General features: G+C 38.8%; 2 protein-coding genes across 3 annotated transcripts; one reads left to right on the plus strand and one right to left on the minus strand.

The window, feature by feature from the left end:
- The first annotated feature begins 1,143 nt into the window (after positions 1–1,143).
- ube2b (ubiquitin-conjugating enzyme E2B (RAD6 homolog)) lies at positions 1,144–11,901 on the plus strand. 2 transcript variants are annotated; one of them, XM_044222742.1, is made up of 6 exons: positions 1,144–1,332; positions 5,782–5,862; positions 6,712–6,737; positions 8,519–8,608; positions 9,376–9,464; positions 9,951–11,901. In XM_044222742.1, the coding sequence occupies exons 1-6, from the start codon at positions 1,289–1,291 to the stop codon at positions 10,077–10,079; spliced, it is 459 nt and encodes a 152-aa protein (XP_044078677.1). In that variant the 5' UTR covers positions 1,144–1,288; the 3' UTR covers positions 10,080–11,901. The 2 variants fall into 2 exon arrangements, with proteins under 2 accessions (XP_044078677.1, XP_044078678.1); XM_044222743.1 differs by lacking the exon at positions 1,144–1,332 and adding an exon at positions 3,377–3,399.
- Positions 11,902–12,442: 541 nt separating this feature from the next.
- Positions 12,443–15,665, minus strand: cdkn2aipnl (CDKN2A interacting protein N-terminal like). The gene is made up of 3 exons (XM_044222744.1): positions 13,987–15,665; positions 12,942–13,047; positions 12,443–12,855 (listed from the first exon to the last, which is right to left on the minus strand). Exons 1-3 carry the CDS (start codon positions 14,196–14,198, stop codon positions 12,847–12,849), a joined length of 327 nt encoding a protein of 108 aa, XP_044078679.1. The 5' UTR covers positions 14,199–15,665; the 3' UTR covers positions 12,443–12,846.
- Between the last annotated feature and the right edge of the window lie 7,263 nt (positions 15,666–22,928).

A 22,928-nucleotide genomic window follows, 5' to 3' on the forward strand; every position in this document is an offset into this window, starting at 1 on the left:
AAATCTAGAGAGATGGAGGTCAGCTCTGGAAAACACAGGAATGAAGCTTAGCCACAGTAAGACAGAATACATGTGTGTCAATGAGAGGGACCCAGGTGGAACGGTGAGGTTACAGGGAGCAGCGGTGAAGAAGGTCCAGGACTTTAAGTACTTAGGGTCAACGGTTCAGAGCAATGGAGACTGTGGAAAAGAGGTGAAGAGGCGAGTGCAAGCAGGTTGGAACGGGTGGAGAAAAGTGGCAGGTGTGTTGTGTGATAAAAGAGTATCAGCAAGAATGAAAGGAAAGGTGTTCAAGACGGTGGTGAGACCAGCGATGTTGTACAGCTTAGAGACAGTGGCACTGAAGAAAAGACAAGAGGCAGAGCTGGAGGTAGCAGAGCTTAAGATGTTGAGGTTCTCTTTGGGAGTGACGAGGATGGACAGGATCAGGAATGAGTACATCAGAGGGACAGCTCATGTTAGACGTTTCGGAGATAAAGTCAGAGAGGCCAGATTGAGGTGGTTTGGAGTTCAGAGGAGAGACTGTGAATATATTGGTAGAAGGATGCTGAGGTTGGAGCTGCCAGGCAGGAGGTCTAGAGGAAGACCAACCAGGAGATTTATGGATGTAGTGAGAGAGGGGATGAAGTTAATTGGTGCGAGTGAAGAGGATGCAGAGGACAGGGTTAGATGGAGGCACATGATTCGCTGTGGCGACCCCTGAAAGGGAACAGCCGAAAGGAAAAGAAGAAGACCTTTTAGCATCGTGAGTTACCTTACACTCACTGTAGGGGTTGATAATAAACAGGGATATTGCAGTGATACTAGCTGCGTGAGATTCAAAACAAAGATGCATTGATGGGTGTTCAGAGTACAAAAATATTTTCAGACATCATAATGACATGTCACACACGTTCAATATATTTTAAATGCCTCTATGGGATGATGACAAACCACTGGTCACCTTGGCTTGCTTGAAGCATATGAATACAGCATTATTTTGTATATTATCTGCGGTGAATGCAAAGCTAGATGTATCTTATACCTCATACCAACGTAAATATAGTTGGATTTCATTTGGGAAGCCTTATAATTAACATGTGTTTACATCGACATCGTATCTGAAATAAAGGGGGCTGTACCTCGGTCGGCCAACACTGTAGTCAACCGACGTCACCACATACAGCTAGCTAGCCAGTTGTTTTGGGAGAAGAAGAAAAGGGCTACAAGCGGAAGAAACACCGGATTTGGTTTCGGATAGTATTCGGTTTATGGTCCTGGTTTAGTTTTTTAAAATACATTTTGAATAATGTCGACCCCGGCAAGGAGACGGCTTATGAGAGATTTTAAAAGGTACCGCAACGTTTTGGCAGTCATCTCTTCTGTTTGTGTGTGTGTAGCTAGCAGCGTTAACCGATGAAGCTGTCGGTAGCTAGCTTAGCTTAGCGTTAGCTGCTGGTGCAAAGAATACTGTATATAAAGCTTGACTTGAGTTATTGTGAAGTAAACTCGTTAATTTATTTAATTTAGTTTGTCTCTGCCCATGGCATCTATAGGATTGACAAAGGAACGATTGAATATTTTCAATTCTATTTGACCATATCCGAAGAAAGCACTCTGGTTTATGCAGTGTTTTCTATCCAGGGAATAACGTTAGTTAGTCTTTCATTTTTTCCTGGCTAGTTTGTTACGGTAGGTGCAACTTCCGCTAGCTGAGGTTACCTGAGGTGGGTTACATATGGCTGGACAAAAGACTTGTGAACAATTCAACAAACCCTACGTCTTGCCTGAACTGGCAAGAAGCTAAATGTGACAGGATTTATCCTAATTACTCCGCGCAGTCTGCAAGCTGTGAGGTTTAAATTATGCTGTTTTTTAAAAGGGTAGCAAAGTTCAAACACCCAGCCAACATTATGGTTTCAATCCCCCGTGGCAGCAACGTGGCTCACAGGTGTTGCACAACTCCGTGTGTGTGGTCAGGGGGTGCTCCATCTCAATATATAGGATTGCAGATAGGTGTCTGCGACGTCTTCTTAGTGCTTTTTAAAAATGCATTATTAGTATATTTAAACAAACCCAATATCTTTCTTGGGTAAATGATTTTATTATCTCGTGCTGTGACGACAAGAAGAATGTATTTGTGTGTCCTGGGAGGATCACACCTGGCAAGGGGCTGCTTGTAATACCTGCTAACCCCAATCTGTTGCCTTGCTCCATATGGCATCCTACAGTATGTTTTTGTGTTTGTGTGTCATCCACACACACACACACACACACACACACCTGTCAGTGGAGAAAAAAATATCCTAAGCTATTCTACTAAGAACAGCCGATGAAGCAGGGCAGATAAGGTATCACTGTAACTCTACTCTGCTGTGCCAGTCCCCAGGTGGTAAACTGGAACACACTGAGGCAAGGAAAACACAATGGCACATTCCTGGATCAGCCTGTGCTGATTGAACTCAACCTTGCGTGATATTGCCTATCCTTCCTTGTTTGATCTGTAAGTCAAATTATTTGCACAATATGCATCCCGAAACTGAGACTGTTTGGACAGCAACACTTTGGTGTGATGTTTTGGCTCAGTACCTTGGATGTGAAATGACACTTTGGTGGTGAAGTGCTGCTTAAAAATGCAATTTAGCTCTGTTTAATGAACAGTTCAAAAACCATCTGAATTTCTTCAGATTGTATTCAGTAAAGCATCACTTTCGTTTCTTCTCCAAATGTATTTTTAGAAGCGAGTGGCTTTGTGAAAGCAACAACCATCACTCTTTGTTTCTTTTCTTCACCCATATTGCTCCTCTGAGTATTTTAGTGAGGATTCAGCTTTATAACAGCTTACAGTAGTTTGTAATACAGTCTGGTTTGGGTTGATAATGAGAAACTAGAGCAACATTTTCCCGATAAAAGCCAGTAAATGCTAAAATCTTAAAACTATTTTAGCACAGTTAAAGTTTTATTGGTATTGAGTGTTTGTGATATGTTTAGTTTGTTTGTCATTCTATAATATCAGATGTTTGATCTCACTAAACTAAATCATTTCTAGCAGACCTCAGTCAAACATTTTTTTTTTATGTATGTCAGTTACTGAATTGACATGCATGATATGGTGGGTTTCCTTGACCACACTGTTTTTGGTATCTTATTAATAACAGAAATTATACTAGGGCTGCAACTAACAATTATTTTCATTATCAATTAATCTGCAGATTATTTTCTGCCTAATCATCGATTAGTTGTTTTTTTCTGGCCTGTAAAATGTCGAAAATTTGTGAAAATGTCCATCCCAGTTTCCCAGAGTCCTCAGTTGTCTTGTTTTATCCCACCAACAGTCCAAATCCCAAAGATATTCAGTTTACGAGGATATAAAACAGAGGAAAAACAGCAAATCCCCAAATTGGAGACAATGAGAGAATGGTTGGTATTTCTTTCCTCAATAAATGACAATTAATCAAATCAAAACTGTTGCTGATTAATTTTCTGCCGATTTCAGCTTTGGTTTATAAAATTAACCATCACACAGCGTCCCCCTAACCCACATTACCCGTACACAAACTGTGGAAAAAAATGCATACTGTACGCTCAGGACTGACCACTACTTCCCCAAATCTGCTATCTGCAGATTGGTCAGTAATCCCCAGTTTCCAAGTAAAATAAAGAAACTATCAGTCTGTCTAGTAGGAAATTGAGTGGAGCATCCCTCCACCAGCAGAGGGCTCAGGCAGATTACGGTAAATTAGGTTAATTGCAGTGGTTCTGTCTGCAGCTAGGGACTTGGACATGGATCTACTCTCACACAGACACACAAATCAGCCTACCTTGTTTTATAGCAGTAAGCTCTTATGAAACCAGATTTGTACTAGGTGTGGGATTGTAGGCCTAAGTAGTCTGTGGTGATTTCGAAGTTGGCCTACATGCATTAATGATCTGAAGCAAGACCTCTAATGTGAGGTCTTGCTTGAGTAATATACCCTGAGCTTGAGCAAGGGAGCCGACAGAGTGAATTGTTGTCTATTCTGAGGAGTAAAGCTCATTTCAACACACTGCCTTTATTTGTCATGTGGACCCAACCAGAAACCTGTTTTATAGCCCACACTGATCAATAATTTAACAAACCAGAGACAGTTGTCGGAAACTTGAAATGTTGACCTGCGAGATCTGTGTGTTTTGATTTGTTGACGTCTTTGTTGCTAAGCAGTTGTTGCTGTGGCGGTTTTGCACTGTACTTCAGAGATCAGTTTTAGTCAAACAGCTCTGGGCAGTTTTCTTTGTGGAGCTGCAGCTAATGATTATTTTCATTAATAATTAATCCATCTATGATTATTTTGAGTTGTCTGATGAATCATTTGGGCTGTAAAATGTCAAGAAAAAGAGAAAAAAAATACCTCTCATGTAAATTGTTTATATTTTTTGAAAATAGAAAACCCAAAGGTATACATTTTATAATGATTTACAACTGTAGAAAATATTTAACTTTTTGAAGTTGTCAGAAAATCACCAATTTTGATAATCGATTAATCAATAATAGTTTTTATTATGCAAAAAGGCCAGACATTTGCTGGGTCATGGACTGTTGGTCATACTAAACAAGTAATTTGAAGACTTTCTGACTGATATTTTTCTCTATTTTCTTACATTTAATCGACTAAATGATTAACTGATTCATTGAAAAAAATAATTTGTAGTTAATCAATAATGAAATAAATAATCTTTAGTTGCAGCCCTACTTTTAAGCATCAAATCCTCCACATTAGTGAAACCAACAACATGTTAGCATTTTTAACCTGCTTTAAGTTATGTAAACATTCAGTCAATTATTAACACAGTCATTGACAAATTTTCTGTCGATCGACATCAATCAACAAATCATTTGATCGCTATTTCTTTGGATTTCTTGGTGATGGAGTTTAAGTCTCTCTAGGTGACGTTCCTTTCTCTGTCCTTTTAATGCTCCTGTACCCAGTTCTTCTGTTTATTCCAAACACACTGGTGGTGGTGGTGTTGCTGCTGCTGCTGCTGGTGGTGTCCAGAGCTTTCATGAACTGGGTTTCAGCTCGGTCATCAGTGTTTCATGTAGATCAGCGATGAAGAGTAACAAAACAAACATGAATTGATAGAAAAACATAACTGTGCCTCTCCTTTCTTTCAGGGTTTGTATATTTGTCTGTGGTTTATACAGATAGCCTGACCATGACAACGTTAGCTCAGAAGAAATTTCAGGTGATGGTCGACTGAGTGGCTAAAGCGCTTAGCACCACCAGGTCTTTGATGCTGATACAGTCATGGTACAGCAGTGCTTCACATGAGTGTTAATTGTATAGCTTATGTTAAATGACATGTGACAGCAGGCTGGGCAGTGTGCAGTTGATCCTGCAAGCCTGGCTGTCTACTGAAGTCATGTTGATACAGCAGTTCGTGTTTTGACTGATAATTATCCTGCAGTCAAGGTGTTAATTAAAATCCTCACCCTCTCTCCCATTCTTTTTTTTTTCTCTCCCTCCCGCTTCTTTCTCCTCATCTGTTTTTATTTTATTTTTCCGTCCCTATTCTATTCTGTTATGTCCCTTTATCTCTGTTTGCCTCTTTTTGCTCTACATCTTTCTTGTTGTTATTGTTCTCATTTTTTGGGTCTCTTTTTTTCATTTTGTCTCTTTGTGCTGTCTTTTTCTGGCTCTTTCTTGCTGTCTGTCCTTCCATGTCTCCCCCCTGTCTTTCTCTTACCATGTCTCTTTCTCTCTGTCCATCTCCTTGCCTGTCTCTGCGTCTTTGTCCTTGTATCTCTTTCTCTGTCTTACCCAGACTTCAAGAAGATCCTCCCACCGGTGTGAGTGGAGCACCATCAGAGAACAACATCATGCTTTGGAACGCTGTTATTTTTGGGTGAGTCATGCTCTAAATCCAACTCCGCCCTGCTGTCTTAACTGTGCCACTGTGATTTTGATGCACCGATTCCCCCAACCCACCCACCCCGTTGCATTCTCCTTCTACACGTTCTCCTTCTTTTTAAATAAAATATTTCTGATTACAGCCCTGATTGTGGCACAGAACAGTCTGGAAAATCAGCATGTACATGCTCAGCAGGTGTTTGATGGAAGAAGGGGCTGGGAGACACTGTTGGGGCTTAAGTTGATGGGTCAAGTAAGGGGTGGAAAAAAGGAAAGAAGTATTGATAAAGACCAAACCAAAATGTGACTTTTATCCCTTTTGTGATATTTTTGGTACACAATTTGAAGCATAATTTGAAAGGAGAACAAAAGAAGGAACATGCTTTTTAAAAGCTCTTTTCAGTTAAAAAAAAAAGCCTACTTGCATACTAGTAGTATGAAATTCAAAAGTCAAAGCTGAAAATACTAAAACATTAAATTGCAAGCAATACTAGAAAGTAATTTAAAAACTCAGCAAGGTGCAACAAACACAAACCAGAGCAACACTCTTGGGTTTAAAATAGAAATAGACTTGCTAACAGTTCTTCACCTAATTCAAAGTCAAAGGGGAAGCTGCCAGAAATGTAAAACATGTAGGCAGCTGATCTAATTGGCCCCTTTACACAGACTGTTTGAATGTGAAGCGCTGAGTAAATAAAGACTCTGGTGTCTGTGTAGAGCAAGTCCTTGAAGGATAGATGGTAATGGTTATGTTCTTCTACAAGCCAAGGCCTTATTGGTAGCAGTGGGAATGTTTGGAATTTGGAAATAATTTTATTGCTGTCTTTCTCTCTGCCTTCTGCAGGCCTGTGGGAACACCGTTTGAAGATGGTAAGTTCTCCATTTTGATTTATCTTGTGCATAAAGTGCAGGCTCGGTGGGAGCACATTTATCCAAGCTCATGCACTGTTATTATTGTAGAGTGCATTATTCAATACATCTATTGCAGCCTTCTGGGCAGTGTCTTGTAAAAGTACGACAGCCAAAAAGTCAGTGTGATGCTGGGTTACACACCAGAGCAGTCAATCACAAAATCACACACTCAAAAACATTCCCACACCTATAAATATTTATTTTCAGGAAAGTACTATAGAGATAAAATGATTACAAAGTGGATATCTGGGGGTGTTTTTTAAAAAGTCTGGAAAGGGTTTTAAATTGTCTAAATTTGAGGTCTAGAAGTATTTTAAATAGTTGGGAGTTTTTTTTTCACTGTGTAATAAGTTTTCTCGCGCTAAATTAACTTACAGTGCAATTTGTAAGTATGTGAACTGACACATTTTCTGAGGTTATGGCTTAATACACAAACACATTCGATTTGTAATGAAACAGTGACGATGAGTTTAAAGAGCTGCCTTTCAGCTTTAAGGCTGTTTAAAGGTGTTCAAGTTTATATTGGATGAACATTGTAGGAATCATAACCCTTTTTACACATAGCCCCCTAATTTTGTTACAGTGCAGTGGGACAGTGATATAGCACTGGGTGATACATTTAAAATCATCAGAACTATTAATAAGGATTTTTTCTTATATTAATAGATATTGTAACATGGCAAATATATGCAAAATCACATAAAATAATCAAAATAATGCTACTGCTAATGTTACTAAGTAATCTACCAGGAATGTGCGTTTGCATGTATGTGATTGGCCACCGTAGTGCCTTGCTGAATGACATTGCATTGCAGCAAAAGGTGAGCCTGGTTCAACTTTTTTGCCAGAGGCCCCTGCGCTGGCACCCCTGCTGCGTCAACGGACTGTCTCCATTGAAATGAAACAGAGGGCTGCGTTTTTCACACAGGGCTACTGTCGGTCTCTTAGTATGGTTTATAATTACAGTATGCTCTGAATTATTAACTTGGACAACAATAATTTGAAGAACGATTACATGATTACATCGTCACAAAAGTTGATAAACAGTAGTTTTTGAATGATCTACAATTCCTACCATCCTCACCTAATCTGGATTCTAACACCCTCAAATTAAAGCTGCAAGTCTGCTCTTTAACCTCATAATCATTGATTTATTTCAGTATTGAATGAGCTAATACAAAAAGTGTTTCCCTGTCCAAATACATTACGAGACTCCACAATATTTTCAAGGCATTTGACACAAAATGGAAATAAGGTAAAGACAGATTTCTTTATAAAAGCTAAACTATGTAGGGGAGGAATGGTAATGGACAGGGTCATCTGTTGTATGTCTTGTATTTTCTAATATATTATATTCACATTAATTTAGATGTGTTCAGTTGGTAACAAACTTGCAGTTCTGCTGTATGTACAAGAGACACATGCATTTATGCACATATACACACTTTTTCTCATACACTTTCTTTCTTTGCTTGTACTTACGACTTAGGTCAGGCAGGAGAAGTGCTGACTCAGGGCCTATTGTTTTCGCTTGTTAGTCATCTCCCTTCTTTATTCTCCTTTTAGCCTGCAGAGTCGACATCTCTGCCTCAGTGAAGGATTAGCTTCTCTTTCTAGTCGTGCCGGATGTATTTTCAGTAACGTAATTATTTCTCTCGCTTTCTCTGACCCCCTCGATCCTTCACATCTGTATTCTCCTCACAATATGACTCTCCCGCTGTCTGTCATCCCCCCTGCAGGAACGTTTAAGCTGCTGATAGAGTTTTCAGAGGAGTACCCAAACAAGCCTCCTACAGTTCGGTTTGTCTCCAGAATGTTTCACCCAAATGGTAAGCGGTACAGCTGCCCTAACACACTCTCTATTTATTATATATATTATTTATTTGATTCAGACCATGTATTTGAAAATAGAAATAAATGTCTGCCCTCACTTAAATTCATAACCAACATCTACAGTTTACATTTATTGGTGTAGAAAGTACAACATTTTTGGACTTTAGATGTAGCCAGGTTTGTGCTTCCATTATCCCAAGGCTCCAAGTTTTCCTCCTTTCCTCCTCATTCAGCAGTTTCCTTCCATTCATCTCCTTTCCCAGTCTATAAGTGAAATTAATTTAGTAGGTTAAATCAGTGAGGCTGGCAGTAAACTCTATATGAAGTAGATTTGTGTGTTGGTACAGCCAACATGATGGGTTTGCAACCAGAGAGTGTTCCATTTGGTTTTGATTGTAGATTTGATTTCTATAGGTTCTTTGGGCTGCATGTTTTATCGTTTCATTTTGTGTGTTGTATTTGCTGATTCCACCAGATCATAAGCTCCTGGGGACTTGGGGCAGTGTTTTTTCCACAGTGCTGTAGTCAACTGCAATGTGAGAACACGGCAAATTCGTGTATCATTTGGAGTATACTGTTAGATTAAGCAAGTGTAACTGTCTCCTAGATTCATCTTCTTTTGTTTAAAAAGAACATTACATTGACATACATTCAGTCTTTACTAAATGTAGTGAAATTTATCTTGGTGACACTGGTAGAGATACAACTGCTGTTGTGATGTTTGTGGTCTGAAGCTTGAATGTGTTGTCTCTCTGTTTACCAGTTTATGCAGATGGCAGTATATGTTTAGACATACTTCAGAACCGCTGGAGCCCCACATACGATGTGTCGTCCATACTCACCTCCATCCAGGTTGGTTGGTTTGACTGCTTTTACACAAAGCACACTTACAGTGTTCACATGGGCGGTTTGGCATCCGTCACCATTCTCTTTTTTAGAAGATTTGTAATGTTTTAATTGCACTGCACTTTCTTCAATTCATCTATGAATGGCCTGATTGAAATACATGGGATTTTGTCTGTTATTTGATGCAACTCAAATTCTCATGTGAACACACAAAAAATCCTTTCCAACAATTCACAGTAAATTCAAAACAAGTTAATGCTGCAAAACAACCTACATTTTATGTTCCCAAAGGAGGGAAAAATGTGAAATAATATTCCTGAATAGTATATTCATAAAGCTATATGACCTACATTTCGTGGTATATACATTGCATTGCAAACAGGTACATTTCTCAATATTCCACCCCATTCAGAGAATTTGTCCTGGTTATTTAATGCTGATAAGACAGAGGACATGTGGATATTTTCATCACTTTTCTCCCATTTTCCGCAGTCATTGCTGGACGAGCCAAACCCCAACAGCCCGGCCAACAGTCAGGCCGCACAGCTCTATCAGGAAAACAAGAGGGAGTACGAGAAGAGGGTGACGGCCATTGTGGAGCAGAGCTGGGTGGACGTCTGAGCTTCCCTCGCTCTCGGCTCCTTTCTCTCCATCACTCACTCTCTTTATCATCCCAGTACTCCAGTCTTTCATTTTTACCTCATCAAGAAAAAACAGCAACTATATCATAAGAACTCAAGTGCCACCCTGAGAAAAAAAAAAAAAAAGGAAGAGTCAAAAAAAGATCCAGAGAACAACCAAACCAGAATGGACATTAACTTGCTTGCCAATACATTAGAGGAAAACAAGGGAGGGGAAATCAATCTTATATTTGTGTTTCTTGTCCTTAATTTTACTTTTTTTTATTGCATGATGTGAAATAAGTTATTGCTAACAGAATTTGTAATATATCTTTGTTTGGTTGGATTGATGCGGTTCTGTTAGCGTTTGAGTTTTACGGAATTTCTTTTTTCCTTTGGAAATGTTCCTTGTTTTTTTTTTGTTTTGTTTTTTTTTGTAATGTCCGCTGGTGTGCACACAACTTGGCTGTTTGGAAAGGGCAGGTTGATGACCAATCCGGCATACTTTGAAAGTCGTGGAAGAATAGCAACTTTCGGAGTCGATATCATCGTTACTTTTCAAGTCAGCCACAGATGCAGCTGATACAGAACAATCCCTGATCTGTTCCAGCATATCTGTTATTTTAAGAGAGACTGTAGGTTTGGGCTCACAGACGTCACAGGCTGCAACAGCGCCAAGTCTCCTTTGCACTGATGAATCATGACTCCCTGGCTAGGTAGCTCCGAGCTTTTATTTTAATCATTTGTGCTCCAAGGTAGAAGATTACATTGGAGAGGGAGTGTTATGAGAAAGAAAGATTAACACCAGGATGGGACAGGATCAACTTGGACTGCGGGTCCCAAAGTAGAGAATGGTGTTAGTTGAAAAGGATGTGGAAAACCCAGCTGAACCAAAAAAATACTGTATTCATTTCAATCAGCATTTAATTTTCCATAAGTCAGCTAAGTGAATCCATCTTCTCACTGTTATCCTTTGTCCCAGTGTCATTTGTTAAGTAAAATGTATGTAGCGGACAGGAGCCCCTGAGCTCAGGAATTCAACAGTGCTTGTACTTGATTTTCTTGAATGGTGGTGCTATATCATTTTCATTATGGTTTATTCATGGCTAACAGGGCTTGAGTGACAGAGGTAGCAAGAGAAAATAGAAGATAAATGCAGGGCTGTGTTTAAAAAAAATTTGAGTTGAACTGTTCTCCGCTTCCTCTCCTGACAGCTCATCTTGGGCTTGCGCCCACATGGTTTTCTAATTTCATCCGCCACAGAAAGTAAATCACTTTTGAATACTTGTTGCCTGTGACGTGTGTCGGTGCTTTTGATCATCCTCTTAAAATGACACAGCTGACATAAATTAACAAATGAGCAGAGGATAAAAGCAGTGCAGGCCAGTGCATATACTGTTTTGCTCTAAATGCCAGCAGTTAAGAGGATTGACGGAGCAAACTGCTGGAGGGAAGAACACACTCGTATGCAGTTTGAACCCTGTTTCAACATTGTGACATGAACTGTTTTCCCAAAGGCTTAAGTTGTTTTCATGCCTGCATTTGTCTATTTTATTTCTATGTGATACCCAATTAAAAGACCACTTGAGCATAAATTTTTGACTTAACGCTGCCCAGCTAAATAATCCATGAAAGACGTAAAACATCATCGTAAAACAGAGCTCCTCTTTTCGGAGACAGTAAAGGTCATATTGTGGCTAGTGACTTATTTCACCTAATAAGCAGAAGGGATATGTTATAAAATTTTGTGAATTAAACAAAAAAATGTATACTTATAACAATATGCTGTATAAACATAATAAAACACATTTTTCAGACTTTGAGAATTGTTTCTTTGCTCTTGGTTTGTTCTTGCTGTGATTAAATTTTACTTGCCCAAAACAGTTAGCCCTTATTTGTGCTCCCAGTAATTAGGTTTTTCTATAACATCTTTCAGTATGTTGTAAGTAACATCCACTATCTGTTATGGTGGGTGAGAGTATGAAATTGAGTAATTAGTCAAGACTAGCTTGTCAACAGTTGGTCAGCTCTACATGTGATTTATTGTTAAAACCAACCCTTTATCTGTTGTTTCTTGTTCCACTTTTGTCAGGACCGTTAACCTGACAGCTGGAAATTGTGTTATGTTGTAGAGTTTTGAGGTAGTGCAGCTTCATTCAATTCTACCTCTTTTGAAGCCAATAGCCTAGTTTTCCCCCCTACAGTGTTTTTCTTTCAGTTACCATTTTCTTTTCATTTGTGTGGTTGGTGATAAGAGAAAAGTTATGCCCTAAATTGTTTGTTTACGTACAGAAAAGCACAGAATTACTATGATCCGTCTTTACGTCAAGTCTTAAGAAAGAAAGCAAAAAAGAAAATACAATCTCAAGCAAATATAAGTCCTTTATTAGGCAGAGACATTAGGACAAGATCCAATGCCATCTTTCATCTGAATTTATAAAAAAACTACTAAAAACGATGTACGCTTTAAAAAATGTAAAACTGGTGTAAAAATGGATGAGCAGTGAAGCTCTCACACTGACAAAAACATCTTTGCTGTCTCCAAACAATTAAATGCTAAAAATCTGCGTAACAGTCTTCCTGCTTTTGATGTAAAAAAAAGATTTTTGATGTTTAGACTTTCATCACATCCGTAATAAACAGTATAGGATTGTAAAACCCTGTGAGATGTGGTCTGACTTGTTACAAGCACAGCCTGTCTGTACTTAACAGCCAGGTCCATCAGTCTTGATCCGACACAACCAGAAGGGCTGATACGACTGAGCCGGTCATCGACCCTGTGATGGAAGAGAGAGGAAAACATGAAGACTTTTCTCTGTCAACATGTCTGTGTGTGTCTGTGTGAGAGATTGACCAGATGTACCTGTTGCTTCTTAATAATCTCATCTCTCGTCTTGAAGACCGGTGCATCCTCTACCACAATGCCTTCGGCCATTTCCTTCACTTTCTCCAGGAGCTCTGTGCCATACCTGCCGTTAATGAAGAGAAATGTTTATTCAATTCATCATCCTCAATTCATCTGTGGTTCATATTGTTTCTAAAAGGGCATAATATACTGAAAAACAAGTGAGAATGCAAATATTGCTGATAGATTGATGAATAGACAATGAAGAGTTAAGAATTTTGGTAATCGATAAAATATTGTAGAGCTGAAACAATCAGGATTAATTGAGTGACAGAAAATTTATCTGACACTATTTTGATATTTCAAGCAAAAATGCAAAACATTTCCTATTTCCAGCTTCTCAATTGAAAGGATGCGCTTATTTCCATCCTTTCCTAAATGATGAATTTTGGACTGTCGCTCAGACAAAACAAGCCATTTGAAGACATCTGCTTGCACTTTAGGAAGTTTTGATGGGTATTTCTCACTACTTTCTGACATTTAATTGACCAAACTATTCAATTAATCAACAGATTAATTGATATTGAAAACTATCATCAGTTGCAGCCTTAAATCATTGTATTCATTTTTAAAAAGTAAAAAAAAATAATTGGTGGTTACATCTTAGAAATGCTACGAGCAAATTTGTTTGTCGTTTTACGGACACAGGGGGCAGCAGTGAGCCCATTCTGAGTTTACAAAGAGACGAAGAAGAGTCTGCAACCGAAAACATTCTTGGACAAACCACACAAAGTTGGGTTTTGTGACTTATCAGAAGTAATGTCAAACAATATGTTTACCTGTTTGAAGAGAAAATGCATCAATTGAGAGGACTAACTTAACTGATGCGTTTGGCAAATATATCTAAGGTAATTTAAATGTGTCAAGTCAAGCGCTAAGCAGCTAGCCTAATATCTGTAACAGTAGTTAAACATCCTGGACTGAGGGAGTTTTGCCGGCTGTCCGATGAGGGCGCATTTGTACTAAACTGTGACGGTCATGAAAACACGTTGTGTTTACGTACCGACAGCCGAGGAAGACGTTGTTAGCCCAGACCATGGACAGGGAGAGCAGGTGGTCCAGCTGCTCGAGTTGGAAGTCGTTTATGTTCCGCAGGATGAACTCCCTCCTGGCCTGCCAGTGTTTTTCACTCTCCCAATAACCTCGATACGTTTCTACCTGGTCGGCAAGCACTCTGTTTTGTTGAATAAAATCCTCCACGTCCATGGTAGACATCTTGCTTTTCTCCGGGCGAGTCAACGAAAGCAATTTCGTGTCTGCGAAGCGGGTCTCGGAAGTTGTATTTCAGGTTAGCGTGCTTCAAACAGCGCCACACAGCGGTGGATCTGAGAGCTACAACTGACCTGAAATACCCTCTGCACAGGGGCGCCTTGCTGGTTGTTGGGTTTAGTCAGTTGGATTAAAATAATTAAAGGTGCAACATGTTATTTCATCATATTGATACATTAACATAAAAATATATATAACATAACAGACCATTGGTGGGGCTGAAAAGACGATAACTTCTCAATAACCCTAACTGAAATGCCAAATACTTCCACTTTTTATCAGTTTATTTTGTATGTTCATGTTTTGTTTATCATTTACAACACAACAAGAGCAGAATATATCTGCAAAAGTTTGACAATACTACTAAATGCACAATCACTTAGGTTTTAAATTCTCTTTTTTGCCCTGCAAAGTAGTATTTTCATTATATGGAGATACATCATCTTTTAACTTGACATTTTTGTTATCATGGCAAATTTGAAGTTATTGTAACAAAAAAACTTACTGTATCTTAATTTGTATGATGTAAGATGATATGACAAGCAAGCAGCTTTTTGACATCAAATTAGCAGTGACTATGTCAGCTTACCTTGACTTAAAAAAGTAGTTTGTTTATAAATCCACATTTGCAAATACTTAGTTATATGTTATGATAAAGAGTGTCATCACTTTTCATCAATAGTCCCTTGTAGGTGGAGGAGGCCACTGAAAATTAGCTTTAAGCTAAATCTGGTGCGATAAATGTATTGTGCATTGCCCCTGCTCAGTAAACAATAAAATAATATTTTTGCATAATGTCAAAATGTTGGAACGAATAAACACTTAAATGAGAAAAATAAGTAAACAATGAAATAAAATAAATACAATTAGTTGCTTTTTGTAAAATATCATACATTGTGTTAAGGTAATATGTAGAGGTGGTGGTGTCATAGCTGCTTAGAAGAACACAGCAGACATTTTGACTTGTCATAGCAGGAAAAACACGAGTGGAATTAATACTTTTAACGAAGGCTCTGTCCCTTCAAGTGTCCCAGTAAGCCAGACCAGTTAGCCAGCATGCACAATTCCTGGACCCTGGAACTGGCTCACATAAATGGAATGCAGCCATTACAAATGTTATTAATCACACCTGTGCTTTTCCTTACCGGGACATGTCTGCTGTCAAAGAGGCCTATTTGGATGTTGTAGTCTTTTGAAAATGAAGCAGTAGCCCCTCACTGCCTTTAACACAGCCAGTGAGCAACATTGGCTAAATGGAAACTGTAGGTGGGCTAACACAGCTTTAGACTTCTCAGGCTCCATTTCCCCCACCAGCTTGATCTTTTTGTGTTTCTTGCTTTGCCAGAAGATATAACATCCACAGAGCAGGTAGTGTGGTGGTGAAATGTCTACGGCACACAGACACATACACACACTATGATTTTTCTTGAGCAACATATCTCTTTCTCTGCACTTTGCACTCTGCACTTGACCAGCCTGCCAGGAATATGAGAACATGATCATACAGGAACACTGGACTTTTAACCTCCAGTCTATGAAAAGAGGCTTATGGACAGTCATTCAGGCTCACAGATATGCACAAACATACACATACACAGACACACACACACACAGCAGAGTGGGGGATTTGGGGCTTGTTTTGACATGAAGTCATTGATATGCAGAGGGATTCCAGAGGAAGGCAAACCAACATGAAGTCAGACGGACAGACAGACAGACCAGCTCACTGCTCTGTCGCTGGTTTTGTTTCCACAGCAGAGTAAAAACTGATTGTCTGATGTCTTAGGACCGTCATTTTAACAGCTAGATGCATTTAGGAGGAATAGAATAAAGGTCTTAGCCTCTGTGATTTGCTATGAGCTCAAACTGAATTCACTTCCCTTTAAATTGAAAGAATTAAATATTAACAAAAACAATTTTGCCAAGTCCCGTTACCTGTTAGCTTATAATCTGCATGGAAAATAAACAATCAGGAAGAGACGGTCTATTAAAATTATTTATATTTCAAATTGGCAGAATGGAAACTAAAATGAACACAAAGAGAAGTTTCCATGTGCAGGTGATTGAGAACATGATCATTATTACAAAAGTGAAAATGACATGTTTATTTTTCATATCATTATGACTTTTAAAAAAAGACTGTATGATGTTTAACAGGTATGCAAATGGTTAGACACACACACACACACACACACACACACACACACACACACACACACACAGCATAAGCAACCTCTTGCTTATAAAATGGATAATGTTAACACATTTGGTTTAAAAATGAGGCTTGTAAACAGTGCATCTTTTTTTTAAATCTCCCATGAAACACCTGAATTTAGTTTCACAGCGGTTGTGAAGGAACAGTGGAGACAGAGCTAAAGAAAGACTGAGCAGGTTGTAACAACTGTCAAACATGAAGAGATGAAATCATGTCTGTGAGGATCCAGACAGGAGTTTCTTTAACGTGCAACCTGACAGGCTCAGTGAAGATTGAGAACATCGATGAGAGCTGATGAAAGGACTTCGGCTAAGGCGACAGAGCTGTAGTCATCCGGATACCAAATTCCAGGCTGCTCTTGTGAAGTGGTTTCACTGGTGAGCTGCAGGTTTGAAATTTGAGTTACTGTGTAAACATAAAACACAGTGACTCTGTGGCTCAGTTAACTTTGACTTGATGAACTAAACTGGAGGCCAAAACATCAAGCAGCCAGCCACCTTCTTGCTGTAGTTTTAAGCATCTAAGCATCAATTTGAACTCACTTTTAAAAGTTACTTGTTGCTCACACACAAAAGAAACTATTTCAGCTTTGTCAGGTTAACTCTAGGTCATATCTGAGCAACCAAAAAAAAAACATGGGAATTATATTTGTATTTGACAAAAAAGAATATAACCATGAGTGTTTCTTTCTGGCCTTCAAGAATAACTAAATTGTAAAATTCTGTTGGTTTTTTAGCATTTTCCCTCTCTGCCTTTTAAACGTCTCACAGATGTTTCAGCTTCTTCCTGTTTTCCACTGAGCTCTGAACATTGTAATTCTATTTCCACGCAGTGTCAGTTTACTATAAGTGGTTACAAAACTTCTTCCCAACAGGCTGTACTCTCCTGATTCTCTGAATTAACATACCACAGAAAAGAGAGACATGAACAAACTCAGCTAACACAGGAACAGGATGTTGTCTGAATCTTCCCTCTGCACACAGCCTCTGAGCACCTAACAACACAATATTTCTCTTATGCATAAACAAGTTAGGTGCACATGCATATATGTACACAAATGAACACACATTAATTTTTTAACTTGTAACCCCCTAAGCTTCACATTACATGAGTTTCTGGTAAGTGTGCCCTCTAAAATGTTCTCTCCTCACACATCTTTTCTTTGTTTAAAAATGAGAAGGACAATAAAAGACACAAGTAAGGACACATAAAAAAATGTACTTTCCCCTCCTCTCAAATTCTCCCAGAAAAACCACCAGTGGCAGTCCTGAGTATGTTATATTTTGGGAAGCTTCCAAGTCATACAAGTTGCCACTTTATTGAGTGAACTAACCCATTAAGTTTATGGCCTTGCTCTCCCCCTCTCACTCAGCCTGAAATATATACTGATGCTGAAATAATACACTGCGTTCCAGCCAGCTCTGGCAGACAGCCGTTCTTGATGAGTCACCTAATGTATGCTTACTCAGGAGAAAACTATAATTGGGAAACACAGACTACAGGTAGCCCTTTCAGCCGGAGTCCTGGGGGAATGCCAACGAGAAAGAATTAACCCACTCTGTAGAGTGTCTGTGGATATCAAGGTTACTGCGAGGAGAATGGGACAGGCATGAAAGAAGGTTGTTATAGATCATTATAAACCTGTTCTGGGGTGTAGGAGATAATGAGCTGTGCAAATCAGAATATTGCAGAGTGTAAACCTTACTGAGTTCCTTTGAAAGCTGACTCAGACTGATGAACGGTTAACTATAAGGAGGCAATTACATTTTCATTCAATTTCATGCTTTAAAGATATTATGTGTAACTTTTCCACATTAAAATGTTTAAAAACTATGTTATATATTTTGTTGAGTTGTGTACTTACATTATCCAAATGTTTCTAACATTTTTCAAACCCAAAGAAATTCGTAATTTTAATCAAGGTAACGGTACGTTTCATCCGGTCGCCTGTCAATGGCGTCATATCCCCTTTGCACATAGTTGTCTGCCAGAAGCTGTCATAAATTTACTATTTATCCAGTTTTAAGCCACATTTTTTTGATACACTTTTTAGATCTTGGTCGTTTTTAACGATATATTTTAACCGGATAAAGGGTTTAAGTCATCGGAGGTCTGGATCTTAACTTATCAGAGAAACAAGCTGAGCAAATGTTAACGACAGCTTGGCTCGCAGCCCCTACAGGACGCCCTTCGTCTGCTGAACAGCGTCAGATAAACTCTGATTTTTAATGTGAAACTGCTTTATTCGGTGTTTTACTGGTTTTATTCACTTGGTTTGTTTTGTAGAGGAGGAGACCTCTACGGATAATTCGGCTCACAGTAAAAACCTCCTGAACGGTGAGCACTGAAGGAATCCTAACCAGGAGAAGCAATGACTGAAATGAAGGCAACGGTGTTGAAGACAACAACTCCCATGCTGATGCCACGCTACTTCACAACGTCATTAAACTGTGTCTTTTGTTATTGTTTTGATGTGAGAGATCCATAGCGTTAGAAATTACATACTGTGCATTTAACTCAGGGATAGTTCAGTTTTCTAGTCATGCTACCATTTTTTTGAGGTTACAAACTCAAAGCCATGCTTATTTGCTGATTTTTCCTCTGTGCTCATTTTGAGGGTATATTGAATGGTGTGTTTAGCCAAGCTTTGCTTAGAGAGCTTCAGCAAATGCCCCAAAACGACATAGCCTATGTTTACCTTCAAGTGACAAAGCCCTCTAGTGGCTGTAGAAATTATACTTTTATCCGTTGGGAGCAAAGGTAGAACATTTGCCACAACTGCTACATAACCAAGCAGGTATTGTAAGCCAAACCATGATCTTTCCCTAATCCTGATCATGTCATCTTTGTGGCTAAACTTAACCAAACCTCAAGCTGGAATTATGCTTCTGTGGAGATACATGTTAACATCTTTGCAAACCCACTGTAGGCAGAGAAGGGTGTTAAGCCATACAGTAGGTCGCAGAAAAGCAGACGCCCACACCTCCCAAATCTAAACTTATGCGTACTGCGGACCTGCACATCAAGCTGACTGACTGATCCAACATCCCGTCGGGATGGTCAGATTTTCTCTTTCAGAGTTTGGGCATACATTTCAGCATAGTACTGCCACAAGTAATCTTCTAGCAGAGCATAGGAAAATAAATTCCACTTGAAGGTACTTAATATCATTGCCCAGCTCGTCAATGTCCATCCATTTACGTTCATAAATCCAAATTCTTTCACGTTTGTTTCACAGATGTTGTGGTTTGTTTTCACTGTCACTGGGCTGAAATGGATTTCCATTCATCTGATTTCTTCTACATTTGCTTTACATTGTGGTTTTCTTACAACTTCAGAAAACACATGCAAATAGACGAAACACAAGCAAATTAAGAAAACATCTTCATCAATTTGCGCTTCAAAACACACAACGCAACCAAATACAGAAACATGCTGCAAATACACAGAAAGACAACAGAAGTGTTTCCAGAGGACACTAAAAAGTGCTGAACATGGCTTGGACATGCTTTCTGTTGCCACGGTTTGTTTTATACAGTCCATGAAGTTATTGAAGTCCGGGTCCATGTATCATCCACGTTTTTTTTTGGCTCCTGACTTCTGCCACTACTCTGCACATGCCCTGAAAAGTGACTTCTGCATGTATCTCGCAAGACTTTGCAGAGCATAAAAGAGGAATTCCATCAATAAGTTTAATGATTTGTGAGGAGATTTTGTGTTTATGACAGATCTTAACCTAGGAAATGCTATTTATGTGCACTTGGTCACTCCAATGTTCATAACAGGCTACAGCTCGTCTGTCATCACTGATGAACCTGGTTATTATCTCTGATTAGCAGTAGTTTTCCAACATGTTTTTTTCCCCCCTTCAAATTTACCTTAATTTTCAGTTTCAAAAATGCTTTACAAACATTTTCTTTGAAGCTGCGTGCTCCCAAGAGGTAAGTGCACGCTGCAGATCAGACTGCGCAAAGTGGAGTAACAGTAGCCTGCAAAACAAAATAACAGAAAGACAATGAAGGATGATACGGTGCCGACTTTGTGAGTCACAAACCTTTTTAGTGTCCTCTGGAAACACTGTTGTCGCTTTGCAGCACGTTTCTGTATTTGGTTGTGTTGGATGCATTTGCAGCGCATTTGTGTCTTTGCAGCAATTGATGAAGATGTTTTCTTAATTTGCTTGTGTTTTGTCTATTTACATGTGTTTTCTTAAGTTGCAGTGCGTTTGCCCTTGTCGGTCACCGTATACAAAGTATAAAATAAAGACGCACACGAACGTGGCTGTTCACTTACGTGCAGCCTGGAGAAGCATAAATCCAGCTTTAACGATAGTGATGTCTGATCAAAAAACTTTTCAAATTTCTAATGGCTATTTCTAACAGTTTTGGAAGGCAGAAAACTGCTATATGTGTTGTTCTGGAGGGCAGGTACAAACAATGTATTTTTTGTTTAATATGGAGGACTTATTGGCTCAGATGTCTGTGGGGTCAAGCAGCAGCTCCTCACAAAAGTTAAGAAATACACTTTTAAACTTCTTCAAAGATAGCCAAATGGTGTAACTGGACTACATATTTAATTGGTATTATTACTGTTACATCATACTTCCTGTTCCGTACTTTCCGCTCTTCCTGTTATTTCCTGCTTGCACCCACACTCATGGCAGAAGAATACGGATATTTTTCAAATTTGGAAACGAGCTGCTTCTTGATCACACTGAATTTATACAAAATGAGCTGAGCCACAACTTTATCTCTAAACATCAAAAATACTCACATGAGAGAACCATATGTGCAAGAAAATCAGATGTTGTCAAAGACAAAGACATCTAACAGACCTGTGTTTATAATGTGTTTAGATGCTTTTTATGTTTTTCTCTTTTCCTTACTCTTCTTCCTTCTGTGAACGTAGGTTCCATGTTGATCTGTGTAGAATTCCAACCTCTGTAAGGCTTATTGTTAAATAAAGGTGAAAAAATAAACTTTCAAATTCATGTAGCTTCATTTTACACAAGATGTCTAAACCATTTCAGCAGTTTCAGATGCCTAATCATTGTAAAATTGCTCAGTAAAGTTTTGCTTACCATATCAATAACATTTATGTAAATCCTAATGTTAGATTATGATTACACCCTGCAGCTATTTAAGTGGTAAGCACTAGCATGTAGGAGTTAAAGCAGGAAAACTAGCTCATTAGCCACCTAGAGACTGAGTATAACAAAATAACAATTATTTGTAAAAATAAATAAATAAATAAAATAAAATAAAATATGTGATGTCATATATCAACAAAGTGGGAAGAGCATCTCTGAAACTTGTTGGAAAATATATTGTAGTTTGGAGCAGGACTATCAGAATTAGGCTACACTTGACATCGCAATGACTTTAGCTACCCATAGAGGAGGGGTGCTTAAAAATTTTAGGCTTAGGACCCAAGTGATAAATGTAGTCTGTCACCCTGGGACCCAGACTAATTAAAACTAGTGCTCTTGTCATGCAGGGATGCTGGTGCAGCAGGGCCTGCCAGCTATTTCAGGTCCTGAATCCTGACCCATTGTTTAAAAAATTAGGACCCGTCTATTGGCCTAATTGCAGTTGACATGGATATTGGGGCCATGATACAGTGCATGCATCTCCTGAGTCAGTTGTATCCCTTTAGTAGACCCACTCCATTGTAACACCACCACACTCTAGATGAATACTGTCATCTCTGTTTTTGCATATTGATCTTATTTCCTGGAATGTGTGGTTATGAAAATCAGATGCAACCTATGTCATGGAAAAATAGTGTAATGTTGGCTGATGCTGTGCGTGTGTGTATGTGTGTTGTTGTTGTTGTCAGTGGTGATTGTGGTGGTGGGAGAGTGATCGTGATTGATATGACCAGTAAGTTACACTGCCATATTTTGTTTAAAAGATGAAAACGTTTGAAACTAATTGACTTGATTGGAGTACTTCAAATAGATTCTAAAGTCCAAAGGTGATGAAGGGAATTAAACGTGAAGGGAATCACACACACAATAAAATATAAGGAGTAGACACACTTCGAAAAAGTCATGTCACAGTGATGGTATTTGCAGATTTACCACGGTACATGGCATGCTACAAACAAGTTACCATGGCACAGTCACAGTCATCCATATGCAGCACATTCTTTTGATGTGGTATTGGTCATTATATAAATGGTACATGGTTTAGGGTCCTGGTATTGTGCAGGATCTCTCACTGCAGGGTTGGAAGAACTATTCAGATCTTTTTCTTAAGTAAAAGTAGCAATACTACAATGTAAAAATACTGTGTTACACATAAAAGTCCTACAAAATCTTAGTTACAGTATGTAATAGTGGATAAGTAATACCACCAAAATGTACTTAAGGTATCAAAAGTAAAAGTACCCGTTATGCAACAGAATGACCTCTCTCAGTGATGTATACTATATATCACGTTATTGCATCATTATTACTG

The sequence above is a fragment of the Siniperca chuatsi genome, linkage group LG14 (assembly GCF_020085105.1).
Source record: "Siniperca chuatsi isolate FFG_IHB_CAS linkage group LG14, ASM2008510v1, whole genome shotgun sequence".
Lineage (NCBI taxonomy): Eukaryota > Metazoa > Chordata > Actinopteri > Centrarchiformes > Sinipercidae > Siniperca > Siniperca chuatsi.